The following is a 23,705-nucleotide window of genomic DNA, read 5'->3' on the forward strand; positions in this document are numbered from 1 at the left end:
GGAAGATGACAGAAACTGAGGTTGTTTTTCTTGTTCCTAACACAAGGAACTGCTCTCTAGTTACTAATAACCTACTAATGTACAGCCTAGCAGGAACAAATTGAATACACACTAGAGGCCGCTAGTGATAAATAAGTGAATTTTGCATGAAGTAAAAAACATGATGAGAGCAGTACAAAGAAAACTGCATTCTAAGCTTCTAGCTTCAGCTGCCTTTTTAAGTACTATTCTTCAGGTCAGAAAACATTTTTTTCCATCTATAAACCTCTCCTAAATTTTCTTGAAATAAAAGAAATAGAGCTGGGCAAACTTCATCTTAAAACGACAAATCAAGGAAATTTTTTAAAAATCTGTATTACCATATTATTAAAGCAAAGCTGTCCTTTAAAGCAATGAATCCTTTTTATAGAGTACAAATTAGGAGAATAAGTTATTCTCTTAATTGTCACAAAGATTCAGATCAAGTAAAGAAAACCTTATGCTCAATGATGTAAATATGTCTTGGTTATACATTCATGGAGAGGAAGATATATATGTACATATATATATATATATACACACACACACATATATACATATATATATATACACACACAGACGTATATGTATATGTATACGTATATATATGTATACATGTAGATATATATGTGTATATTTTTTTATTTTTTTTAATGTTTATCTATTTTTGCAAGAGAAGGGACAGAGCCTGAGCCAGGGAAGGGCAGAAAGAGAGGGTGACACAGCAGGCTCCAGCCTCTGAATTATCAGCACAGAGCCCGGCATGGGGCTCAAATTCACAAGCCCTAAGAGCATGACCTGAGCTGAAGTCTAAGACTTAACCAACTGAGCCACCCAGGTGCCCTGGGAAAGGAAGATATTTTTAAAAGCAAAAGAGATCTAAAAAATATCCCAAGTCCCAGAGGAAAATCATGAATCCTAAGAGTGGGGTTTTAAGGAGTTTACTTAGAAAAAAAACGCATGATACCATGAGTTCAGGGAAAATAGAATCATCTGATTAAAAGCAAGCTTTTCTAAAACCGAGGTAGTGTACATATACTATATACCCTTTTTAAAAAGTCTGTGAGGAATGTTATTAAATTTCTCAGAACGCACGGGAGGTATTTTTATCACTTCTATGTATGACAGGTAACCATTTAATTCCTTTTCACGGTCATCGAGAGTGTGAGGAATAAAAAAAAAATCACAGATCGAGGGGCATTTTACATCACAGTAAACTTTAAGTTAGAGGAGAACCCAGGGTAGCAGAAGTATGCAGATTACGAGAGACCCTGAGAAGATCCCAAACCATGATGATAGCACGGCAGCCAAAAAGAAAGCGCTGGGGGCAGGGGCATTTGTGGAAATGTCGTTTGTGTCTGTATTTGCATCTGGTCGTCCCTACCCATGTTCACCGAAGCGAACCCGGAGTGGATCCCGGTGCTAAGCACAGCCGCCTCCAGTCAGGGGTCTCCGTATGTCAGCCTTCCCATCAAGGGTGCAGGCAGTCTTCCCCCTTCGCCACCTCAGGGGGGTCAGTCACTCGTATGTCCTTACACAAGAAAAGACAGGCCACTGGGAATTCAGGGGCAGCACCCGGTGCCCAGCTCACACTTGCTCTTAGAACACAAACGCAACTGCGGATCTGGTTTCTAGATTCTGGCAGATTTCCTCGCAAGCCCAACTTTCCAGTCCTTCCACTTACTGTTAGTTATAATACTTTCGACTGATTTTGTTGTTGTTTACATTGGTCAGAGTTCCTCTGTTCTTTACAACCAGAACCCCTCAATGCGACAAAAAGTTAAATAAGAAGTTCCTAACAACGTTAACAAAAGAGCTTTTAGTATCAGTCTCTGATTCTCCTCTTAAATAAAAGCAACTTTAAGAATTGCTTTACTGGGTCAGGAATATGCTTTCATACTTAATCTGTGAAAGTTGAAGACATTAAATTTTTATGGAAGAGCGTGTCTAATCATTCTTTAATAACTATTAAGCACATAGTGACCTAGTTCCTGGGGATGAGATGGTGAAAAAGCCAGAGACAGTACAATGCTTTCCACTGGGGTTATAGGCGGGTGGGAACATGGAAAGAAGTGGTTCCAACGTGTTGTGATAAATGTTACGATAAGGGAAGTACCGGGTGAGAGAACATCTCAGAAGGACAATGAACTCCACTTGGTAAAGCAAGAAATCTAGCCACCAAATACCCTCACTGAGGTTTATTTAGGATTTGTCATCTATGGCCTGTGGGGAAATGATTATTATTTTCAGGGAAAGCTATCTAAAAAGGAGTAAGACTGCTCAATTAAAATTATTTATTTATCGGGGCACCTGGGTGGCACAGTCCGTGCTGAGCCTGGAGCCTGCTTCGGATTCTGTGTCTCCCTCTCTCTCTGCCCCTCCCCTGCTCACATTCTCGCTCTCAAAAATAAACGTAAATTTTTTTAAATGAAAACAAAAATATTTATTTATCATCTTTTATTTGTTAAATTGGGTCCTACGTGCCAGAGTTATTTCCCAAGATAAATAAAACAACAACAAAGAATTGTGTGAAATTAAGTAGAAACACCCACAGATAATTTTAACATAATATGCAATGATACATAATTATTGCCTAGAAAATTTTAATTTATCCTGAATTAGGTCTGAGGAAACAAAGACTTCTGGGGAAACCCAAGGGAACTGAGTTTTGAAAGGAGTGTATACGGCTTGGAAGAAAGCAGAAGAGGGATTTTATGAAAGAATTTTAAAAGAGGGTTTTGTTATAGAATAGGGTTTTATAAGTTGGTCAGACATGGTGTTCTATAAAAAAGTATCTCCGTGTGATGTTAAAACTAATTCCTTGACCTTTCAGTGTATACTGCCATGGTTTTGAAAAATAACTGACCAAGTAGGATCGGTATTTCGATGGCACCAATATTTGTTTTAACGTTTACTTATTTTTGAGAGCGAGCACGTAGGAGAGGGGCAGAGAGAGAGTGCTCCAAGCAGGCTCCGAGCTCTAAGCGCAGAGCCCAAGCTAGGGCTCCAACTCACGAATGGGGAGATCATGCCCTGAGCTGAAGTCAGGCACTTAACCGACTGAGCCACCCAGGCGCCCCTAGATGGCACCAATATTTTAAATAACCATTGCTAAAGAGTGCTAGTGCTCACACAAGTGCTCCCTTCACGGCCGCTCCTGCCCTGAGGAGCAGGTCCCAGGTGTCAGGCACCCCAACACGGCATCCAGCAGAAATGGACGTAACCAAGCATCCAAAGCTGAAAACAGAGCTCATGGATCGAAATCCTGTGGGACCGACAACTTCTTGGGCCTACAGTTCAGGCAAAACATGGCGAATCTCATTCGAGAAAAGTACTAAGTGCAATTCCAAATCATACAATTCGGATTGGTAAGTCAACATCTTTAATGTTCATGATTTTTCAAATTATAGTTCCTATGAGCCTGGGCATTTATACACTAGTGTCTCCTTGTTCATCACTTAAGTTCCCTTCCCCCGACTTTCTGAAGTGATAGAGTATCCAGAGATAAGCACATTAGACATAATATATACATACACACACACAAATATGATATTTACATCATATATATCATACACACATATACATACACACAATGATTTTATTCTTGCAGTGATAAAATGTTTTTGGTTGTATATTAAATAGCCTTTCTGAGACTCTTCGGCATATTCTCCACCTTCTGGCCAGAGACAAAATTGGAGCCTTCAAGGAATACAGTGCCAAACACCTCTCAGATCACTAAGCCAGGACTGTAAGTAAAAGTCCAGAGCTTATCCTGGTGTAAGTGCCATTTGGATATATTCCCACAAAATTTATTAACTAGCCCTTGCTCCCACTGAATTCCAGCTGTCACTTTTCTGTCCCCATAGCTGGCGCAGGTACAAATCCAGCATCCACTCAAATTTCACGTCTCATAACGATGTGTCAACGAATAGTACTGTTTCCTGTTGTTGGGAGTTATTGTGCTTATTCTTGGTCTCATAACACAAAACCAAAATTTTAATAACGAGAAATAGGAAATATCTAGGTGCATGTGGGGGTGCACTCACATATGCGCACACACTGAAACGAGTCTGAAAAATCAGACAGCGAAGGACCATTCTACAACTTTTTAATCGACATATTTATACACATACACACATATGTGACTCTCAATTATTACTCCTAACTCAGCAATCTATAATATACTGAAAATAAAACAAAAAACTTGAAAAACATGAGCTCTTACATTGTACTGACAAGTGCTAAGACAATTCAGGTTCCTTTCTTTTTAAAAAGTAAAATTAAAAGAGCCATGTGTTACTCAGAACTTTTGACAGATGATCCAGGTTTCTCTGAAAAATCATCTGAAGGTAATTTATTTCTGAAGGCTCCATCCACAGTGCAGGAAAGGAAAAGGGTTTTGTCAGGAACATACTTTATGAAATAGAATAGCCATAAAGAACAATGCCTCTGATTAAATTTAGTTGTAAACTGACTTCCTGCGGCTGCTTAAAATGATTTCACTCTGAAAATTTATTTTGACTTCATGCATGATCTGACAAACATAGCATCTTTGCATACATATTCTGTCTCCCCACATCCCCCCAAATGATTCAGAGCTATGCATGGATAACTTCGAGATCTCTGATTTATAGCATTTGATAACCAACAGACTAAAATATGTTAGGAAACTAATTCAATCAGCAATTCAAGAAAAATATGTCCTCACAGTTTATTGTGTAGGGTTCTTTAATAAAGACTCCTATTACAAATTTTCTTTTAAATGTGCTAATCATTTTTACCTTCCATCATTTTAATTCAAAGGCCCAATAATGTTGACACGCTTACAGACTTAGTAATTTGATGGCATAAATACTTTTTAATGAAAACTTGTCAAAGCAAATGACTAAATAATTGCTTAAGGCTAGGCTTACAAGAAATCAAGGTAAACCAGTGATCTTTGGTTTTCCTTAAGCAAGTACAAACTTGTTTCCTTTCTATATGTGTTCACACATACTGAAGGTATACATTTTTTTTAAGTATGCCATGAAATGCGTGAGCATTAGTTAAAATGAAGGCCAATCACTCAGAAAATTACAGTCACAGGGAGACTGAAATCAATTGTCCTAAACATTAGACGTTATTGAGATCACAGTATCTGCTCAGATCCTTGACACCAACTTATTCCACAACAATTTTTATATTTGTTGTCTCGTTCCATAAAAAACGAACAGTACTGAGCAAGCTTTTGCAAGATTTTCACTAAGAGACGGCAAATATAGGCATTATATGAGTCTCTGCTACTCTTTATATCCCTTCCACGGTGGAAGTGCCAACTTTGAAAATTATGTTTGGTTCTGACTACAAGAACTAACATTCCTCCCAAAGAATCACTTGCAAAAAGTGGTAACAGATCCCAACTAAAAAGACAATTCTTAAGAATCAAGTCTATCAACTACCTTGAGGGAACAAACACGATTGTTGGTGGGCCTATACAATGGAGTACCACTCAACAGAGAAATGGAACAAACTACTGATACAGTCACAAGCTCAATCTCAGAAGCATGTGATCAGTCACAAAAGTCAGATACAAAAGACAACAAGCTGAATGACTCCATTTATAGGACATTCCAGAAGGCTGCAGGAGCTAGGATACAGAAGTTGGGAACGGATGCAAAGGGACATGAGGGAACTTTTGGGGATGATGGACATGTTCTGATCTTGATTGCCAGTGGATATACCTGTAGATTACTTCAAAGTTTGTTGAATTGTGTGCTTAAAATGGGTGGATATTATTGTATGAAATTATACCTGAACAAAGCTGACTAAAAACAAACAAACAAAAAAAGGAATCAGAGAAGCTGAACACCGTATTCCTTCATTTCAACAACAATATGAAAAGAGCTGGAAGCTATTCAGTTACCACATGCGACGCACTAACCATGAAAGAATATTTACAGCTATTATTGAAACGTATATCATACACGCATTTAACTATTCTGTAATTCATCACATCGTAGCTTTGAACAGCCACCCTCCACCCTCTTGGTTTATCCAATTCTTGTATAACCAGCCCGAGTAATACACTTCTTCATTATGATTTCGCTGAGTACTCCAGAAGATCCTGATCTCTCCTTGAAATGTCGCAGATAGAGAAACTACAGCTCAAGGAAGTGGAATTACTTGGCCAAAGTGTCATAGTAATGAAGTCGCCAGATCAGATTTTGAATCCTGACCTAAGGAGTCTGTGCCCTCTCACTTCACAGTTCCCAACGTGGAAATCCTGCTGTTGCGGTGAATGGACAGAGAGGACAAAATTGTTCAAAGGTAATCCTATGGAAACAGGTCAATGCTTCCTTCAAGAGGATGTCTGATTCTTGCTGCCAGGTGCCTGGTTTAATGATAACGACAATGACTTTGGAGGATAATCTGTAACATCAGAACCTCTTATTATTCAGTTTATTTAAATCCCATTCTGAAGTTGGTTTAGCCAGGGCACAGTAAGCTTTAGAGTCAGGTCAGCTTTATTCCTACTTGATCGCTCAGAAAAGTGGTATTGATCTGCTGATAAGAAAGCTGCGAGAATATATAAAGCTAGGAAGTCTGAAATTCTATGTGTGAGAAAATTAATGGTCTGATGGGAATAAGCTATCAAGAATGAGCCCTCCTTTTCTGCAGGAGCCCCACAAGTTCCTCCTCAACCCACAACGTTAACAACTGTTTACGTGAAGGGTCATCTGTGTGATTTCAAGGAATTTTTACTGGATGCTGATCTTTTAAATTCAACAGAGAGCAGCCCTTAACCATCTGAGCTAAGCTAGAATAATGTTCATATGATCATCTGTAGGATCTCCCATTCAGGATGCTGGATTCATCAATTATTCTGAGAAAACTAACCAGGAAACCATACCACCACACCCCATTTCAAGTCCTTACACACTAACGATACCAAAATCCACAGCTATCCCTCAGACAAGTACACAGATGAGTTTCAAAGGCTCTATGCCCTTTAGAATCACAATTCAAAGAAATTATCACATTTAACATTAGATTCTTGTTGCTCTCAGAATACCAATGAATTTAAAGGCAAGGATCTTCATTTCATGATAAAAGACTCATTTAGATAGAGATTCGAATGCAATGTAAATATAAAATATTCTGAAAATAGGTGGGATGTATTCTACATGTGATTTCAGACAAAACATGCAAAATCTTTCTAGATAGAAGGCACTCTGGTTTATACATGCTAATAAATAACAACCCAAAGTTTCTTCTGTAGCCCAGGTAGCAAGGAGAAAGGACAAAGGAGAAAACAGAGGAAACAGCTTGGCTAAAATGAGAAGTAAAAGACAAACCCTGATTCTCAAGGTCAGGAGTTTAGATTTTATCCAGGAGACAGGAGAACCTCCCCTTCTCCCTGCTAGTCAACAAACACACACACACACACACACACACACACACACACACACACACACACCACTCTGTGTCCCTAACCTTTTACACTCCAGTAGGATCCTCGGGATTATTTCTAATATGCCCATTCTGGATTAACTGTCCATTCTCTGTGTTTTTGTCATAGAACCTATCGCACTGGACTAGAATTTTCTCATTATGTGCTTTATAATCTACATATTGCACACTAATGTCTTCTTTATTTGTATCACTCTAAGTTTTTTATGGGCAGGAATCATTTATTTATATATTCACAGTAACTATCAAAATATCTAACCAGAGAAGTTATTCAATAAAAGTTTGAATGAATAAAATGAATGAATGAATCATAAGCTAGATGCTACATTCTTAATTCTGTCACTGGATTATATTTTTGAGGGATCCTGTCTCATTCAAAAGCTAATTTTATTTTTAACTGTAATTGTATTTTATTTTTGATTAGTTTACCTCAACTTTTTAACAGAATAAGGTCTACAAATGCTGACGTCCCTTGAAAAGTATTTTTTTAAAGAATCATCAATATCCACTATTTTTCCCATACCGTCAAATAACTTTCGTGTGGCATTGATTTTGTGATTCTAGTTGGTCTCCATACCTCTCCTATTCTACTTGATTCCCTCACTTCTTCCACCTCCTACCATAATTAGTTGTGACCACAATTCTAAGAACCTATAGCAATGTTTCTTAATCCATTTTTCGGGTTCAAAGAGCTATCAATTCTATATCCTTAAAAAAAAAAAAAAAAAAGGCCACACAGTCAAAATTCAATATATTCCCATTTTATAAAGGCCAGAGATAGGTAGAATGAATCTAACATTAAGTAGGTCAGACAGTGTCCTGTGAGGGGAGATGGCAATTGGGGGTTGGGAGCATGAAGAAGGCCTCTGCAATGCTGCTAATACTCTATTTATTGATCTCAGTACTGTTCGTTCATGTGCTCCCCTTTGTAAAAATTCATTGAGCTCTATCATTATAGTCTGTGTACTTCTCTATATGTTTGTAATATTCCCTCTGGTGGAAAAGGTGGTTAATTACTGCATAGTTAACAACTTCTCCACCCTTGGTTAGGAACTGATGAGAGGAGAAGTGGTTCTCTTAGGGTATCTGGGAAAGATGCAGACATAGCAATGACTGGGTATGGGAGGAGGGCGGAGGTTAACTCTCCCATAATCCTTACTGTTCACCTGGTACCCATAAATAACAATCTTTTCATATTCTTTGACGTGGACAATTTACACTTTCCTGATCTAATTTAACGTTAATAAAACTGTCACTAGAAAAACAAAACCCTCCAAAATCTATCAACAAGGGGTAAGAAGCGAAATCGGCTTCATAAAATCCTCCTAGAAAATCTTATTCTGCCTCACTCGTATTTGTTTTTTCCTTTTGGCCTCCTGTGATTATTCTGACAAGGCTGAGCTTTACCATGCTGATTCAGATCAATAGTGGGTTTGACCTACTTGCCAGAAAGCAGGAGGTGGATGTTATGAAGCCACCAAACGAGTTTTTAATCACAGACACCTATCAAAATATAGACATGTGACTTCATTATTAGGCTGAAGCTGCAGAAATGGGGGTATTGGCCCACACATCTAACATACCACCATAGTACCCCACATTTCTAAAAACAGATATCTGGGATTTGGAAAACAGTCAGTTAAGACTATGGGAACAAGGGCGTCTGCGTGGCTCAGTCAGTTAAGCGTCTGACTTCAGTTCAGGTCATGATCTCGCAGTTTGTGAGTTCGAGCCCCGTGTCAGTCTTGGAGCCTGCTTCGGATTCTGTCTCCCTCTCTCTCTGCCCCTCCCCTGCTCACGCTCTGTCTCGTTCTGTCTCTTTGTCTCTTTCAAAAAGAAAATAAACATTAAAAAAAAAAGTATGGAAACAGAGTTATGGAATCACTATGTTGCATAACTAAAAGTAATGTAACATTGTGTATCAACTATATTTCATCATAAAAAATATATATAATATAGGATATAATATACCACTCTCAATATTACATTGAAATCAGAAATCAGTGGGGATAGTTCAGATGATTTAAAAAATAAGGTTGGAGAAAGTGGCTAACCAAATAGATTTTTTTTCCCCTCAACTAAAGAAAAAAAAAAAAAAAGTATGGGAGTACAAAGTATGGCGTCTTCCTAAAATGTCTTCCTCTTTAATCTTGAGTCCATAACCAAAGCTAAGACCCCAATGTCATGGGCGGTGCCCATCCTACAATTCCCTGACTGGGTCTTCAACCTGCCTCAGTCTGATGTCCAGACTGAGCACACCCCCAAGTCAGAACCTGCCAGTCCTCAGAGCAGAGGTAATCCGTTCATCTAAAATGTGAGGGTCAATCAAAGTCACTCAAAACCTTATGGGAAGAGAGATCAGAGTGACTGCAACAATATATTCATTTATCAACAAATATTTGTTGAATCTCTCATACTCCCACACATTCTCTAGGCACCACCGAGCTTCCATTCTACAAGCTTATATTCACCTGAACAAGAAAAATTAGTCACATTTTCTGTCTTCCCAAAGAGCAGAACCAATAGGAAGACTCAATGTAACTCTTTACTACTTAGGAAGGAATAACAGATCTTTTTTTTTTTTGCCTCCTTTTTGTTTCTCTCAACCTCCTAACATATGCTCAAATCATCATGTATTATTTTCATAGCAATAAAAAACACTTCGGACTTCTTTATGAAAAGTCAACCCTGATAAATACGGAGTGGCCCCTCTCAGAGTTGAAACAAAGCCCGACAAACATTTATGAAGATGGTGTAGACAGCTGAATGCATTTGGTAAGGATCAGACATAGGGTCACTGCGGATGTTCGCCTCAGCTCTGTCCTTCCTCAGGATCTCTTCCTCCCCTTGCTCCTCTCTTGGTGTCTACATCAGTCTCCCTTCCTTCCATTTCAAATGTGTGAACAGCTCATTTTGTCCTCAGCTGGAGAAGATTCTCTACACATTCATGTTTTATTGCATAATTATAAGGTATTACATTGTAGATGCGGCATTAAATAAACAAATACAAACAAACCATACTCGGCTTTTCAAAACCTGTGTTTTCTCCTTTCTAATTCTGTTTTTCTGCTTTTCTGACAAAAATGTGAGAAAAAATAGGAATCACGTTTAGTCACCTATATCCAATTAGCATAACTGGTTATGGTTTGTATTTAATGAGATTTACTCTTAAGGATTCAATTCCCACATGGGGCAGTTAGTTTACTCAGCTCCCTATTAGACACTCTACCCAGGCCAGCCTTGTCCCTAAGTATCTGAGTATGAATCATTGCAAACACATTATTATAATGAGAAAAGGAACAGAAAGTACATCTTATTATTGAGCATCTTCATATACGGGCAAATGGTTCTTAGATAAAATCATGTAAATCTTTTTGGAAGTCTTCCATAAGATTACTGATAAATGTGTTAAGAATATTAGAAATGATTATTTTGAAATCTGGGCAAAAATGATGATACTCACTCCACCACCCTGGTCACCTGTTTTGCTTTTAAATGTGAATGAAAGTTCACATTTCTCTCTCTTATTAGGGTGTTCTAATGTTCTCTCTAATAAAAGCAATCAGCAGGGAAATCTGTACTTTTTTCACAAGCATTCTAGATGGTTCTGACGGTCAGAGCAGAGTTGGGAAGCACTGTGTTACTATCTGTTCACAGCTCTGGTTCATGTAATTATGTTCATGAGCTACACCTACCCGTAGGGAAACAGCACTCAGTACCAGATCCCTCGCCAGCAAGCCGGCTACGGGCATGAAATACAATCTCCAGGTCCTAATCTTGGCCTCCTGGGTATCATGCTCTTCCCTGAACCAACTGGCCCAGGCACTTTTTAGAGTATTTTTCATACACTGTCCATGTCAGGTCTTAGGGAATATGGTCAGAGGAATCCATAAAGTTAAAAAATAAAGAACCATAAAGTGTTAAGAATTTAAATTGTTTCCTAGGCTGTCTCTAGTGCCATAGTTCTTGATAATTCATCCGGGCCCGAGACATTAGTATGGCCCGTCTCAAAGGAAACATGCTTTCCTCCTGTAAGCAACGGGCTGCTTTCAAAAAGCAGCTCCAATGGAAGGCTGAAGTTAAAAATTCTGATGCCATAAAGATGTATTTTACCTCATTTCAAACTACATATATTTAATTCACACCTGCGATTTGTTGAATCATAATATTTTTATTTTATTTTTTGCAGCAAGGAGGTGATTTCTCAAACTATAAACATTTCAGTACATTTAATAACACATATGATAGAAGCGGAACTAAATTTCACAGCTAGTCTACTCATATCTGGACTATAAATTCTTATGTTTGCCAGGAGGTTGAACCATAAACATGTTGGCAATGAGCTGGATTTAAATTTGCTTTCATCAAACGTATTCCCTTGTCTAAAAATAGCTCATCATGCAAAGATCTGGGAAATCAGACGGTACAGATACCAAATCATTAAGAAGTAAGTTATTGGGGTGCCTGGGTGGCTCAGTCGGTTGAGCATCTGACTTCAGCACAGGTCATGATTTCGTGGTCTGTGAGTCAGAGCCGCATGTCGGGCTCTGTGCTGACAGCTCAGAGCCTGACGCTTGCTTCTGATTCTGTGTCTCTCCATCTCTTGGCCCCTCCCCTGCTCGTGCTCTGTGTCTGTCTCTCAGTAACAAATAAACGTTAAAAATATAAAAATAAAATAAAAATAAAAATAAACATTAAAAAAAAGAAATAAGTAACTTATCTCCTAAAATATGTGGGTGCATAACTCAGAAGTAACGAAGTTAAATTATATTTAGCTTTACTTAACACTAATACAAAGGTCTTGCTTCTACAACAGAATGTATCATTTGTTTACAAGGCCAGTTTTCTTTCATTTAAACTGAGTAACAACTCAAATAATCATTACTGGTTTTATTTTAGTCAATGTTCAAAGTCCCCCTAGATACAAATATTTGATAATGCTACTTAATGAGACTTTTCAAGCAGCAGAGTGAGGGATTGTTAAATAATACGATTGGCCAGGGCACCTGGGTGGCTCAGTCGGTTTAGCGTCCGACTTCAGCTCAGGTCATGATCCCAGGGTTTGTGAGTCCCAGCCGCACACCAGGCTGTCTGCTCTCCTCACAGAGCCTATTTCAGACCCTCTGCCTCCCTCTCTCTGCCCCTCTCCCCCCTGTTCCACTCACGCATGTGCACGCTCTCTCTCTCTCAAAAATAAACTTTAAGCATAAATGAATACATAAATAAGCACATAAATAAATAACATGGTTGGCCTAGTTATTCTAAGAGATACATTCAAAACAAAGAAATAACATTAACATGGCGGAGCAGGTCTCTCACTGAGGTGGTTTTCTGTTCCCTTCGAAGTAAAATTAATAGTCATCATTTACCAAGGAGAGAAGACAACCAACCCAAGAATAGGATTAGTGGTATTTTTGACACTGACTGGAAGAAAGCATACCTTTCCCTCTCTCCTTCCGTGGTATCGTATAGGCGGTTAGCACCTCCATCAGCACAGGCTCTTAAAAGAGCTTCAAATAGAAAAAACAAAGAGTATTTCAATATAAGAAGCTTAGAGCAGCACCGCATAAATGATAAACATCACAAAGTAGGCACTCAGACATGCACAACGTCAATGCTTCCTTCCCGCTTTGGACCTGTCATATTCAGCCCGTGGCCTCTGTACGACATACCGCAAGGGATCCTGCACAGCACACGGTCAAGTTAGACAGAATCGCCTAAGACAGTGTTTCTTTTTTGCATCTTTCTTAATTCCTCCTATAAAATCAAAGGGGAGGAGTGTATTGGGCGTCTTCAGTCTCTCTCAAAGCTTATTTTCCTTCTTTACAAGAGAAGATAGGATTCATGCTCAACAGGAGACAACAGGACATAGTTGTCACTTCGTTCCCTTCCTCGATTAATTTTACAGATGTGTTCTATTGATGGCAGGAATGGGTTTCCATATGTTGTTGTGATATAACCATTTTCTTTTAAAAATAAAATCATAAACATAATGTCATAAGCCTGTTTTAAAATATTAAGTAACAATCTAGGTAATGTGTGCACACAGTAAAAATTATGAGATGGCACAAAAGTAAAATTCGGGAAATACCAACACTTTCGAGTAAGACTGGCTGTCTCTCCAACTGGGACTTTTACGTCTTGCTTTCACTCTAGGATTTGGAGCTACTGAGCAGTTGTTCCTTGAAATTCTCTTAGCCCACGAACTACTATTTTCTTGTTGTCATTACTGCTCTCATTTCCAATTTTCCCAGAAATGTTCAGTATCTTATCATCAGTTCCTTCTTTTCTTCTTTTTTAAATATTCTTGGGGTGCCTTGGTGGCTCAGTCGGTTAAGCATCTGACTTCGGCTCAGGTTATGATCTCACAGTTCGTGGGTTCGAGCCCTGTGTCGGGCTCTGTGCTGACAGCTCAGAGCCTGGAGCCTGCTTTGGACTCTGTGACTCCCTCTCTCTTTGCCCCTCCCCTGTTCATGCTGTCTCTCAAAAAAATAAATAAACTTTAAAAAAATTTATAAATTGATAGATAGATATTCTTTACCAAAAGGTTTCAGATCAAATTTTATTTTTTATCCTGGGCAAGGACAGTGAATGCAGATATGTCCCAGATTCCAATTCCTCATCTCGAACAAACCAAAGCTTGTCTCTGTCCCCACACAGCTGTTAAAACCAAAGTCACTAGGGCCACAAAGATCAGCAAAGACCCTAGGCACCAGCACCTTCAGAAGAAACACTACTCTTTGGAGCTACTGCATCATTTTCTGGCACTTACAAAATCCCCTTCCCTTCTCATTTTACCAATTATTGACAATATATATTTCCTTAGGAGGAAGGACACCCAAATTCAAATAAGCCACAAACATAACTTCAAGAAGATCACAGAATATTCTGCACATTTTCTAAATATTGAAACCCCAAAGTTCAAAACCATCAAAAACTACACTGGGTCTCATATATAAAACACGGCATACAACAACTGAATAGGAAGACAGAAGAGACTGATTAAAATAGAGACAGATGGTAAACTATCAGTAATTACCCTCTGAGTACATAAAACAATTATCTTTATACAAAATTAACATATATTAAATCTTTTTATATAAAAAGTGATTCACCCAACTAATAAGGAAATCTAAGAAATAGTTTCGCAGTGGCTAAGGATTAGCAAATAGAGTGAATTGTCAACTTCACAGCATAGTATTTGTCAAGGATCGGTTGAATTCAACATTCATACTTGTTATGTTCCAGGCCACAAACAGAATAATAAGGTGAGTAACCAACACACTTAATACCCCAGGCTCACAATTTGGCAGAAGAAAGAGAGACTGAAGCAAATGTACAGGATGCATTATAGATTCTCAGGGAACTATAATAAAGGCAACAAAATGTAATGGGAAGACAAGGAAGGGAGAAGGAAGTTTCACTGAACAACTCCGAACAACTGCTTATCAATAAATCTAGTTCAGGGAAGATTAGTGTTACTTTCACAATCCCAACACTTTCTCTAATTTCTGTTACTTCTTATGCCTAAATTCACATTGACATTTTTAGAGCAGTTTATGAAAAGAGAAGTATTTAGATCATAGGAAGCAAATGTGTCCATATCTACTCCTGTTTAAAATTTTTTTAACGTTGGGGCGCCTGGGTGGCTCAGTCGGTTAAGCGTCCGACTTCGGCTCAGGTCATGTTCTCGCGGTCCGTGGGTTCGAGTCCCACGTCGGGCTCTGTACTGACAGCTCAGAGCCTGGAGCCTGTTTCAGATTCTGTGTCTCCCTCTTTCTCTGACCCTCCCCTGTTCATGCTCTCTGTCTCAAAAATAAATAAATGTTAAAAAAAATTTTAATTTTTTTTAACGTTTTTATTTTTATTATTTTTATTTTTTTTGAGAGAGAGACAGACAGAGCAAGAGAGGGGGAGGAGCAGAAAGAAAGGGAGACACAGAATCCGAAGCAGCCTCCAGGCTCTGAGATGTCAGCACAGAGCCTGACATGGGGCTCGAACTCACAGACCGTGAGATCATGACCTAAGCCAAAGTCCGACACTTGACCCACTGAGCCACCCAGGCGCCCCTATTCCTGTTTTAAATGGCAAAGGGAGCTAAAATAACCCTGAGAAATTCTATAGGCTTTTCTCTCATTACCTTTAAGTTGCAAGCGGGGGTATAATCCACCTGAAAGGAAAAACAAGTTCCCATCTGGCCCTAAAACAGTTTTGTTTTTAATAAAGTTTGACCAAAAAAAGATGTATTGTACCTTTTTAAAATTTTAGTAATAAAATGTTTTGCCTGGTTTGAAATACTTTCCACATATGTACATAAAGTTGCATTTGAAAAACAAAATATTTCAAGCATAAAGAATGTTGGCATAAATTCACTGAGAGGATGTGGAAAAAAGTTACAAATATACCTGTTAATGAAAGTAACAAACTAAAAGACCCAGAAGTAGAAGGTACTCTTACATATTTTTTTGTAAGTCATAATGAATCAGCTTCAAAAACCTGTTCACTCCATCATTTAAACTGTTCCAAACCAGAACAAATACAGGTTAGTCCATGACTTATCTCTTAATGTGAAATTTTCACTGGCATATACAGCTGAAGTTGTGTACATTTGTGAAATATTGTAACTTCAATGATTGGGCAATTATTTACTATGCATTGGGTTAATATACAGCTAAAGACTACAGTACAGTAAAATCATTACATTATCTTTATATATTGGTACTACCAGTAAGTATATTAAACGTGTAAATGGCATAACGTGAGTTAATGTTACTGTCAGAAAATGAAGAGCTCCATTCAAAAGCAGAGGTTAATTGGCTATTTCATTGATTTCTGTTGAATAAAGTTGGACAGAAATAATGTGACTTTCTCAAAAGGAGGCTATTAAATTTGTTCTAAGTATTAAAATGGAAAAATAAAATAAAAAAACCAAAGAAGAATTTTGCAGTTTCAGCTGAAGTCAAAGAAAAGCAGACTATCAAAGGTTTCAACTCTAATCTAGATCCTTATTAGCCCTCTAACTTCAAGCTAATCCCAAGCCTGCTGATTCCAATGTAAAATAAAAATTACAATATATATTTTGCCAAATTCACAGAATTTTCAGGGGAGACAACGTGGAACTAGAAGGAAGCAGCAGAGGGAAGCATTCTCTCACATTCTGTTGAGGACACTACAACTCTGAAGGACAGTTTGGGAGAGTAATCAAAATTTAAATGTGCATCCCTTTGATCCAGAAATTCTACGTAGCCTATAAAAACACCTGCGTAAATTCACAAAGGCATATACACAGGGATATTCATTGTGATACGATGTGTAATCATGAAAAACTACCAGCAAACTTAACTGGTCATCAGTCAAATAGTGGTAAGATACATCATAACCATAGTAGAGAACCATAAAAAAAAAGGTAGCTCTTATATGTATTTGTGTGCTCTTATCAGATACATTGTTATTTAAAACTTTAAATAACCCTTGGTCAAATCTTCCTTGCAATAGCGACTCAGAGAACGTATAAGGGTATAACAAAACAAAGAGTCAGGCAAAAGTTACCTTACCAAGAATGTTTATCAAGTAATCAGTACTCAGTTGATAAGATGCACTGCAGATAAGATGCTAACATACACTCCTGAGGAAACTCCTAACAACCAGCAGAGGATAAAACCCCCGGGGGAACTGATGGCTTTTGTGGCCACCTGCATCCCACACATGGAGTGACCAGAACATTTCAGTCATTCCTAGGACATGACTAGACCTTCACTACTTCTGTTATCAAACAGATTTTAGGATCTGTCTTGTACCCTTCCTTAAAGCTAAGAACACTTAGTGCTGAGTAAAGCCTATCATGTGTTACTAGTGCGTTAATCCAAACCCAAGACCACCTCTGTATTCCACAGACCCAAACCCTTTAACATGATTATTAGTGAGGAATGGGTATGGCATCATGGAGAAGACTTGTTTTTTCACTCTTTACGTTAAACACTGTGCTGTTAAAAATATCTGCACAAAAGAATTTGAATCATAGTGTAACTTTAATTTTAAAAAATCAGCAGTAGGAACTAAAAGGGGAAATACACATAAAGTAACGTAACAATTCCAGATCTAACCCCATTGTTAGAAGGAATCAAATATTTGGTCAGACTTTGTCAGGATTGAATTGCAGATGCCTACAGTTGATCTAGAGGAAAGAGAAGGTCCGAATCTTCTTTGGAAGTCTTACTGTATCCCTAGAGAGCTAAGTAACTCTAATTACCGAAATCCTGTTTCTTCCCAGCACAGGTCCTAACTCCTAGTACCCCAAGGATTCAATTAGCCTTTGCGTACGTGAAACCGATCTAATCCGTCAATACTACTGGTTTAAGCCAGGATTCTTTCCCTGCCTGACACAGCCATCCATGAGTTCATCCAGCTACGGCAGAAAAAGTAGGTCCCTTTTGGATGAGACTCAGCAACAGTCCACTAATACACATTAATAAGGAAATGAAAATCGCTGAGAACCACCGTGAGCACATTCACAACTACACTGATGCCAGCAGAAGGTTCACTATCAGGCACTACAGAGAAGAGTGTTGTTTGGTTTGTTTTTATTGTGGTAAGAACGCTTCACAGGAGATCTACCCTCTTAAAAGCTTAGGTAAGCAACACAGTCTCATTAACTAGAGGTGCAGTGTCGTGTAACATCTCTAGAACTTGATGGTGTTGCGTAACTGAAACCTCAGATCCCTGGAATAACAACTCTTCATTTGTTCCTTCCCTCAGCCCCCTGCAACCACCGTTCTATTCTCGGCTACATGCTTGACTATTTTAGCTGCCTCACACAAGGGGTCCGGTCAGTACTTTTCCTTCTGTGGCTGGCTTTTTTCACTTCGCTTAATGTCCTTCAGGCTCATCCAGGTTTTCACCTATTGCAAGATTTTCTTCCTTTTAAAAAATTTCTTATTTCGGGGGGACCCCGGTCACCCATTTCTCCCATCTCACTCCCGCCACCTCTGGCGGCCACCTATTTGTTCTGTGCATCTATCAGACGGTGGTGGTGTTATTTTGGGGGTTTTGGTTCTTTGCAAGATACATAGCTTGCAAATTATTTTCTCCCATTCTGTAGGCTGCGTTTTCACCCTGTTGTTGTCTCCGCACAAAAGCTTTCTGGTTTGATGTAATCCCAATTATCTCATTTTGCTTTTGTTGCCTGTGCTCTTAAGCATCATATCCATGAAATCATTGCAAAGCCAATGTTGTGACGTTTTTCCTTATGTTTTCTTCTGTAAGTTTCACAGTTTGGGGTTTTACATTTAACTCTTTAATCCATTTTGCATTGAAAATAAGTGTTTTTAACCAACTTTTATCATGAGAGACTATACTTAGCAATTATTTACACGTCGTACTTAAATCAGCCAAGAAGCTCTGAATGATTTAATTCTTCCAGAAATATCTCTTGCTTAAAAACATTTATTTCACCTACAGTTATTCTCTGCCGGTATTAAAAACTCAACCATATAATGAAGCCTAGTAAGAAACAGATTCTGTGTAAGAATTCACGGAAGCTTTTCTTTAGTGAACTATTACCTTTAAGCTCTTTTAGGTGTTATCCACTTTTGGCATTTCTTAAACACTTCATAAAAAAAAAACCAGAACATCTGTTTAAGATATTTCTGTTATTTAAAAGAGTTAAAGGAACTTCCTTGGAGATCTTTCATATGTGGGGGTGTTGAATATACTGATGATCTCTGATAAAAGGAAAAACATATTAAGATACAATCATCTACATATAAAATGATAGTTAATGATTTTTACATTATACAACTTAAAGCACAAGATAACTGTTTACAGTGGTACTTCTGAAAAAGAGAACAGGATTAGGAAAAAGATTGGTTTTTGTACTTTCAGTCATAGGGGACATTAAATCTATACCCAAATCCAGATATGACATAGGGCCCAATCTATGCCAATCTCCTTCAATCCATTCAAAAATAATGACACTGAAAAAGACTTGTCACATTCCCTTTCCTACTGCCCTGCAACCAGAGAGACTCTGACCCGACCCGACCTTGAGAAGGCTGGGTCTATGATCTATCAAATCAACACAGAGAATGAAGTCAGCATAGTAAAGTAAAGCCAGGCCAAGAGCACTGTTTGGGTCCCACAGCCATAGCAAGGGCCAGGCACTAGCCTTTTCAATTACATGAACTCTAAACGCCCTTTTCGGGCTCAGGCCAAGTTCACTTGAAACTGGAAGAGCCCTAACTAATACAAATCTTAATTTCTGTTTCAAAGACACTGAATCTTCCTTCTATCAGGTGGAGAAGACTACTTTTCAGGTGTCCAATCTGTGACGGACAAAGCCCTTAAGAGGAGAGGCATATTTCTTTAGAGAGTATATAGTAAAAATAGGCAGACTATCACCAGCACAGCCTGGATTATGATGCAAAGCAGTTAGTTCATGCACATGATTAACAGAGACAGATAAGCATGCTTTTCCTATCAAGACATGATTTCATGTGGAAACACCTTCATTCAGAGGATGTCACAGAAATATATGCTCTGAGAGAGATAGCAACAATTTACTTTGCTCACAGACATACTGAAATGCGTAATTATTTGCTGTTTAGATAACTCAGTTTTAGAAAAAAGGTTTTATAGTATATTTATGTACAATTAAGAAGGCTCATATTATTTGTAATATCCTACAAACAGGAAGTGGCGTACTCTTTAAATTTTAGTCAAGGCAGTAGTACAGAATTTTCCTTATTTCAAATAAAAACCAAGTAGTTATATTGAGCATCTATAGGCACAGTGCTGTACTAGTCCTAATGATCTGGGTTCATGCCACATAATTACGATTTTTATTACCAATAGGTAAGCGTTGCAGTATAAATTCTATAATCCTTTCTCTCTGCCACCTTCTATCCCCCCCTCCCCCCGCCTAGTTATACAGCATGGAGCTAAAGGATGACATTTGGTTATCCTTGATGCAATTTATAAAGTCTAAAATCAGGTACCCCTTTAACACTGAGTGATACCAAATACTTCATTACTAAAAAAAAAAAAAAATCTTAAAAACAGCCAAATATCAAACTGTCTGCTTATCCTGAAGTACCCTCATAATGTGTAAAAAACGCAAAGCATGAAGCAGCACAGAAAAAGATGGTCTTATATACGTGAAGCTAGCATAGGCATGTTTGTACAAATGTGTCTTGTTAAAAACAAGGATGAGTCCATCCTCAATCGTTACATCTTTACTAAAGGTTGGCCATTCTTTAGGGTCAAGGTAGAAAATACGCATGCTTTATCTATGGCGAGTAAAAAAACATACAACAGAGCTTTGTTGGTGTCGTTGTAACACAGCACAACACTTGCTCAGCACTGGCACTATTCACATTCCGAACTTCTGTTGCGAGGGGGTCGTTTAGCACATTGTAGAATGTTTACCAGCATCCTTGGCCTCTACACACTAACTGCCAATAGCACCCCCAAGTTGATGATGCCAAATGTCCCCTCCAGGGCAAAATTACTCCCAGTCGAGACCCAGTGCCTTAACCAGAGGACCACTTACGTTTCCGCAGGCTGCCCACAACCCCACGACATCCAGCGGTAAAGCAGGTTGTTCGCCGCCATTCTCTCAACTTCCAAATTAAAAGCGAGACTATCAACAAATAAAAATACAAGCAAGACTATTACCCAGAAACTACATTCTACCTAGCTACTGAAGTCAGGCGAACTAACAAAGCAACTTATGTCCAAACTCAATCGACTGCCTTCTTGTCTATCCCAGATGCAAATCTACCTACCATCTTAACCTCTGTTTTAGCATTCTGAACCTTCGGTAAGATCGCTCGTATGTTCTCTACACATATTGGGTATTTGTGATATTCTGGGTAATCCTCTAATCATGACCCCACACCGCATATGTGCTTCATACTCATCTGAGTCCCTATGACTAAATCATTTCCACTAGTCACAGAAGTTGAAGTTAGGTCCTTTTGATGGTCTTCTGGGGAACTGCTGGGTAGTTCACATCTCCCAGGTCAGATAAGAACAACCACTGCACAGATGTCACCACGGATGGTGACATGAAAAGTGACCACTTCTATTAGCTCTGTTCACTTCCTAATATACAAAGACTGGTAAGATGGCAGTGACGAAATGAGGAGATGTGGCAGATCCGTGTGAAGGAGTAAAAATAACAAAATGCCTACAAGTATTAAGAAGAGTTGAGACAGAAAGGGAGAACAACGTTGAGAACAACGCTGCACCACGTAGCGAAAATAAAAGCCTTTAAATAAAAATCACTTTGTTGATGCAAATACATAACATAATAAAAGGCAGAGAGATTTGGAACCAATTTTCATCCTTTGCCAGTTTCTTTGGTACCAGAATTTCTTCACCTCTCCTTTTTTTATGAATCACTGCGAACAGACCTCATAGCTTATATACAAGACATATTTCAAATAAGAGATTCATTGGCGCATATATCACAAGTGAGGTCAAAATCAGATGTTTGTTACACAAGTGATATATTTGCCCTTTTGTGTAGATAAAGAAAAGCACCTACAGATCATGTCTGTACTGTTGCCAGTACCTCTGACATCTTTATAAAAATATTCCAACACTATTTATTTAGTGAGAGTTTCTCGCAAACTAAACTCTTAAACAATCATCATGAAACCTAAGTAGCAATAATAGGTTAACTTCAGTAATTGGGCCTTTATTCAAAATAATTAGAAACAGAGAAATAAGGACATATTATTACCAAATAAAGTAAGAATTCCACATTATCATCTTCGAACTTGACTATGCTCTTTTTCTAAGTGAGCACAGTTATAAGCTAATTCTCCTTCCTGCTTAGGGGGAAAAAAGTAGAGGTCGGAGAGCTATGTGAAGGCTATGAGTAGAAAAAAGAGAGAAGAACTAGGGACCGTACTTCTAGAAAAAGAAGGAAAGAAGAGGAATCACTGTGTTCAGGTTAAAAGCAAGAAGTGACTACCCAAAAACTCCTTAGGCCAAGAGTCACCACCACATGGGACAAAGCACAAAGATCTAAGTGCTTCCGGAAGATGGATGAGTGCTTTATTAACTACCACATTTCTTAGTTTGTAAGCTATCTCAGAGCACTGTTAGAGAGAAATTCATCTTAATCTTTAAAGCATGATTTATCAGATATGAAAAGGCTTATTTTTAAAGTAGTTAAACAAAGGCCAGTTGCTTTGGCCTTTTGTCAGGTACAGGAACAGCCACTAAGAGATGAAGGTGAGAGGTAGTCAAAGACCACATTAAGCAGGTTGTGGCCTAGACTAGAGTTTAAGCATAAAGGGAAGTCATTAAGGGCTTGTGTGAGAGTTTTCTATTCTAGCTTACAGAGGAAAGATCATTTTTTCTATGTTGGGAACAGGTTAGAGGGAGAAAAGAGTGGAAGTAATGGAATGAGTTGGGAATGAAGAGGGTGGCTTAGACCAGGAGGGCAGCATTTAAGGCAGAAAGAAATGAATGTACCTCAAGATATATTCAGGAGGTGGAAGGGACTGTGGGCTGAGAAACTGCCGGGGTCGGGGGGGCAGTGCAAAAGGAACCAGAGATGACCTTTAGCTTCCTATCTTGAGCAACTGACCAAACATTGCCCAACTGCTTTGATATCCTGCAAAGTTGAGAGCAGCCATTCTCTTGTTCCCCTTAACGCCTACTCTCTCCTAGCCACCCTCCGGCCTGACGCGGTACCTCGCACACGCGGGCGTTTGTTAAGCGCCTGTTGAACCCAACTGCACCACAGCCCAAACATCTTTGAATGGCTCCGGCTAGATTTCAAAAAGTACTCTCCACCTTAACTCAAGAGGCTACAAAAGGTCCTGCGGGACACTGAATTTATTGGGTATTTTCCTATCGGGATCTGGATTAAAATTCTAGCCTGAAATATAGAACAAAGTTCAGTTACAGAATGCACTTTTGTACATCAAAATGATACTTCTCCACCTGGGCACCCTTTTTCAGCAAGGGATCGGAATAATTCACATGAAGTGCACCAAGAAAAATATCCCTAGCCTTTTTAATCTGAAATCTTTACTTTCAAAAAAATATATACTACAGATAAAGAAAATCCTCTGAATGTATGGAAGGCATCTTATAAATTGAGAACGATTTAAAATACAGCAAAGAGTAAGAGAACACGTCTGTCCCCTCCACCTAAAACCACCAAGTGTTTCCACCCAGCACTCTGTGTCACCTAAGAAACTGTGGGAGTTTATATTCCCTAG

The 23,705-nt window shown here is 38.6% G+C and overlaps 1 protein-coding gene across 10 annotated transcripts in view; it reads right to left on the minus strand.

Annotated features, from left to right (window-relative positions):
- The window catches only part of TPK1 (thiamin pyrophosphokinase 1), a 348,661-nt gene that overhangs the window by 191,744 nt on the left and 133,212 nt on the right, over nucleotides 1–23,705 (minus strand). For 6 of the 10 annotated variants that reach the window (XM_042926953.1, XM_042926952.1, XM_042926951.1 and 3 more), the window contains one exon: nucleotides 12,908–12,977. The exons of the other annotated variants lie outside the window; for them this stretch is intronic. In XM_042926953.1, the coding sequence (XP_042782887.1) occupies nucleotides 12,908–12,977 (70 nt within the window). The remainder of the gene's footprint in view (nucleotides 1–12,907; nucleotides 12,978–23,705) is intronic. 10 annotated transcript variants of the gene reach the window in all.

The sequence above is a fragment of the Panthera leo genome, chromosome A2 (genome assembly GCF_018350215.1).
Source record: "Panthera leo isolate Ple1 chromosome A2, P.leo_Ple1_pat1.1, whole genome shotgun sequence".
Classification (NCBI taxonomy): Eukaryota; Metazoa; Chordata; class Mammalia; order Carnivora; family Felidae; genus Panthera; species Panthera leo.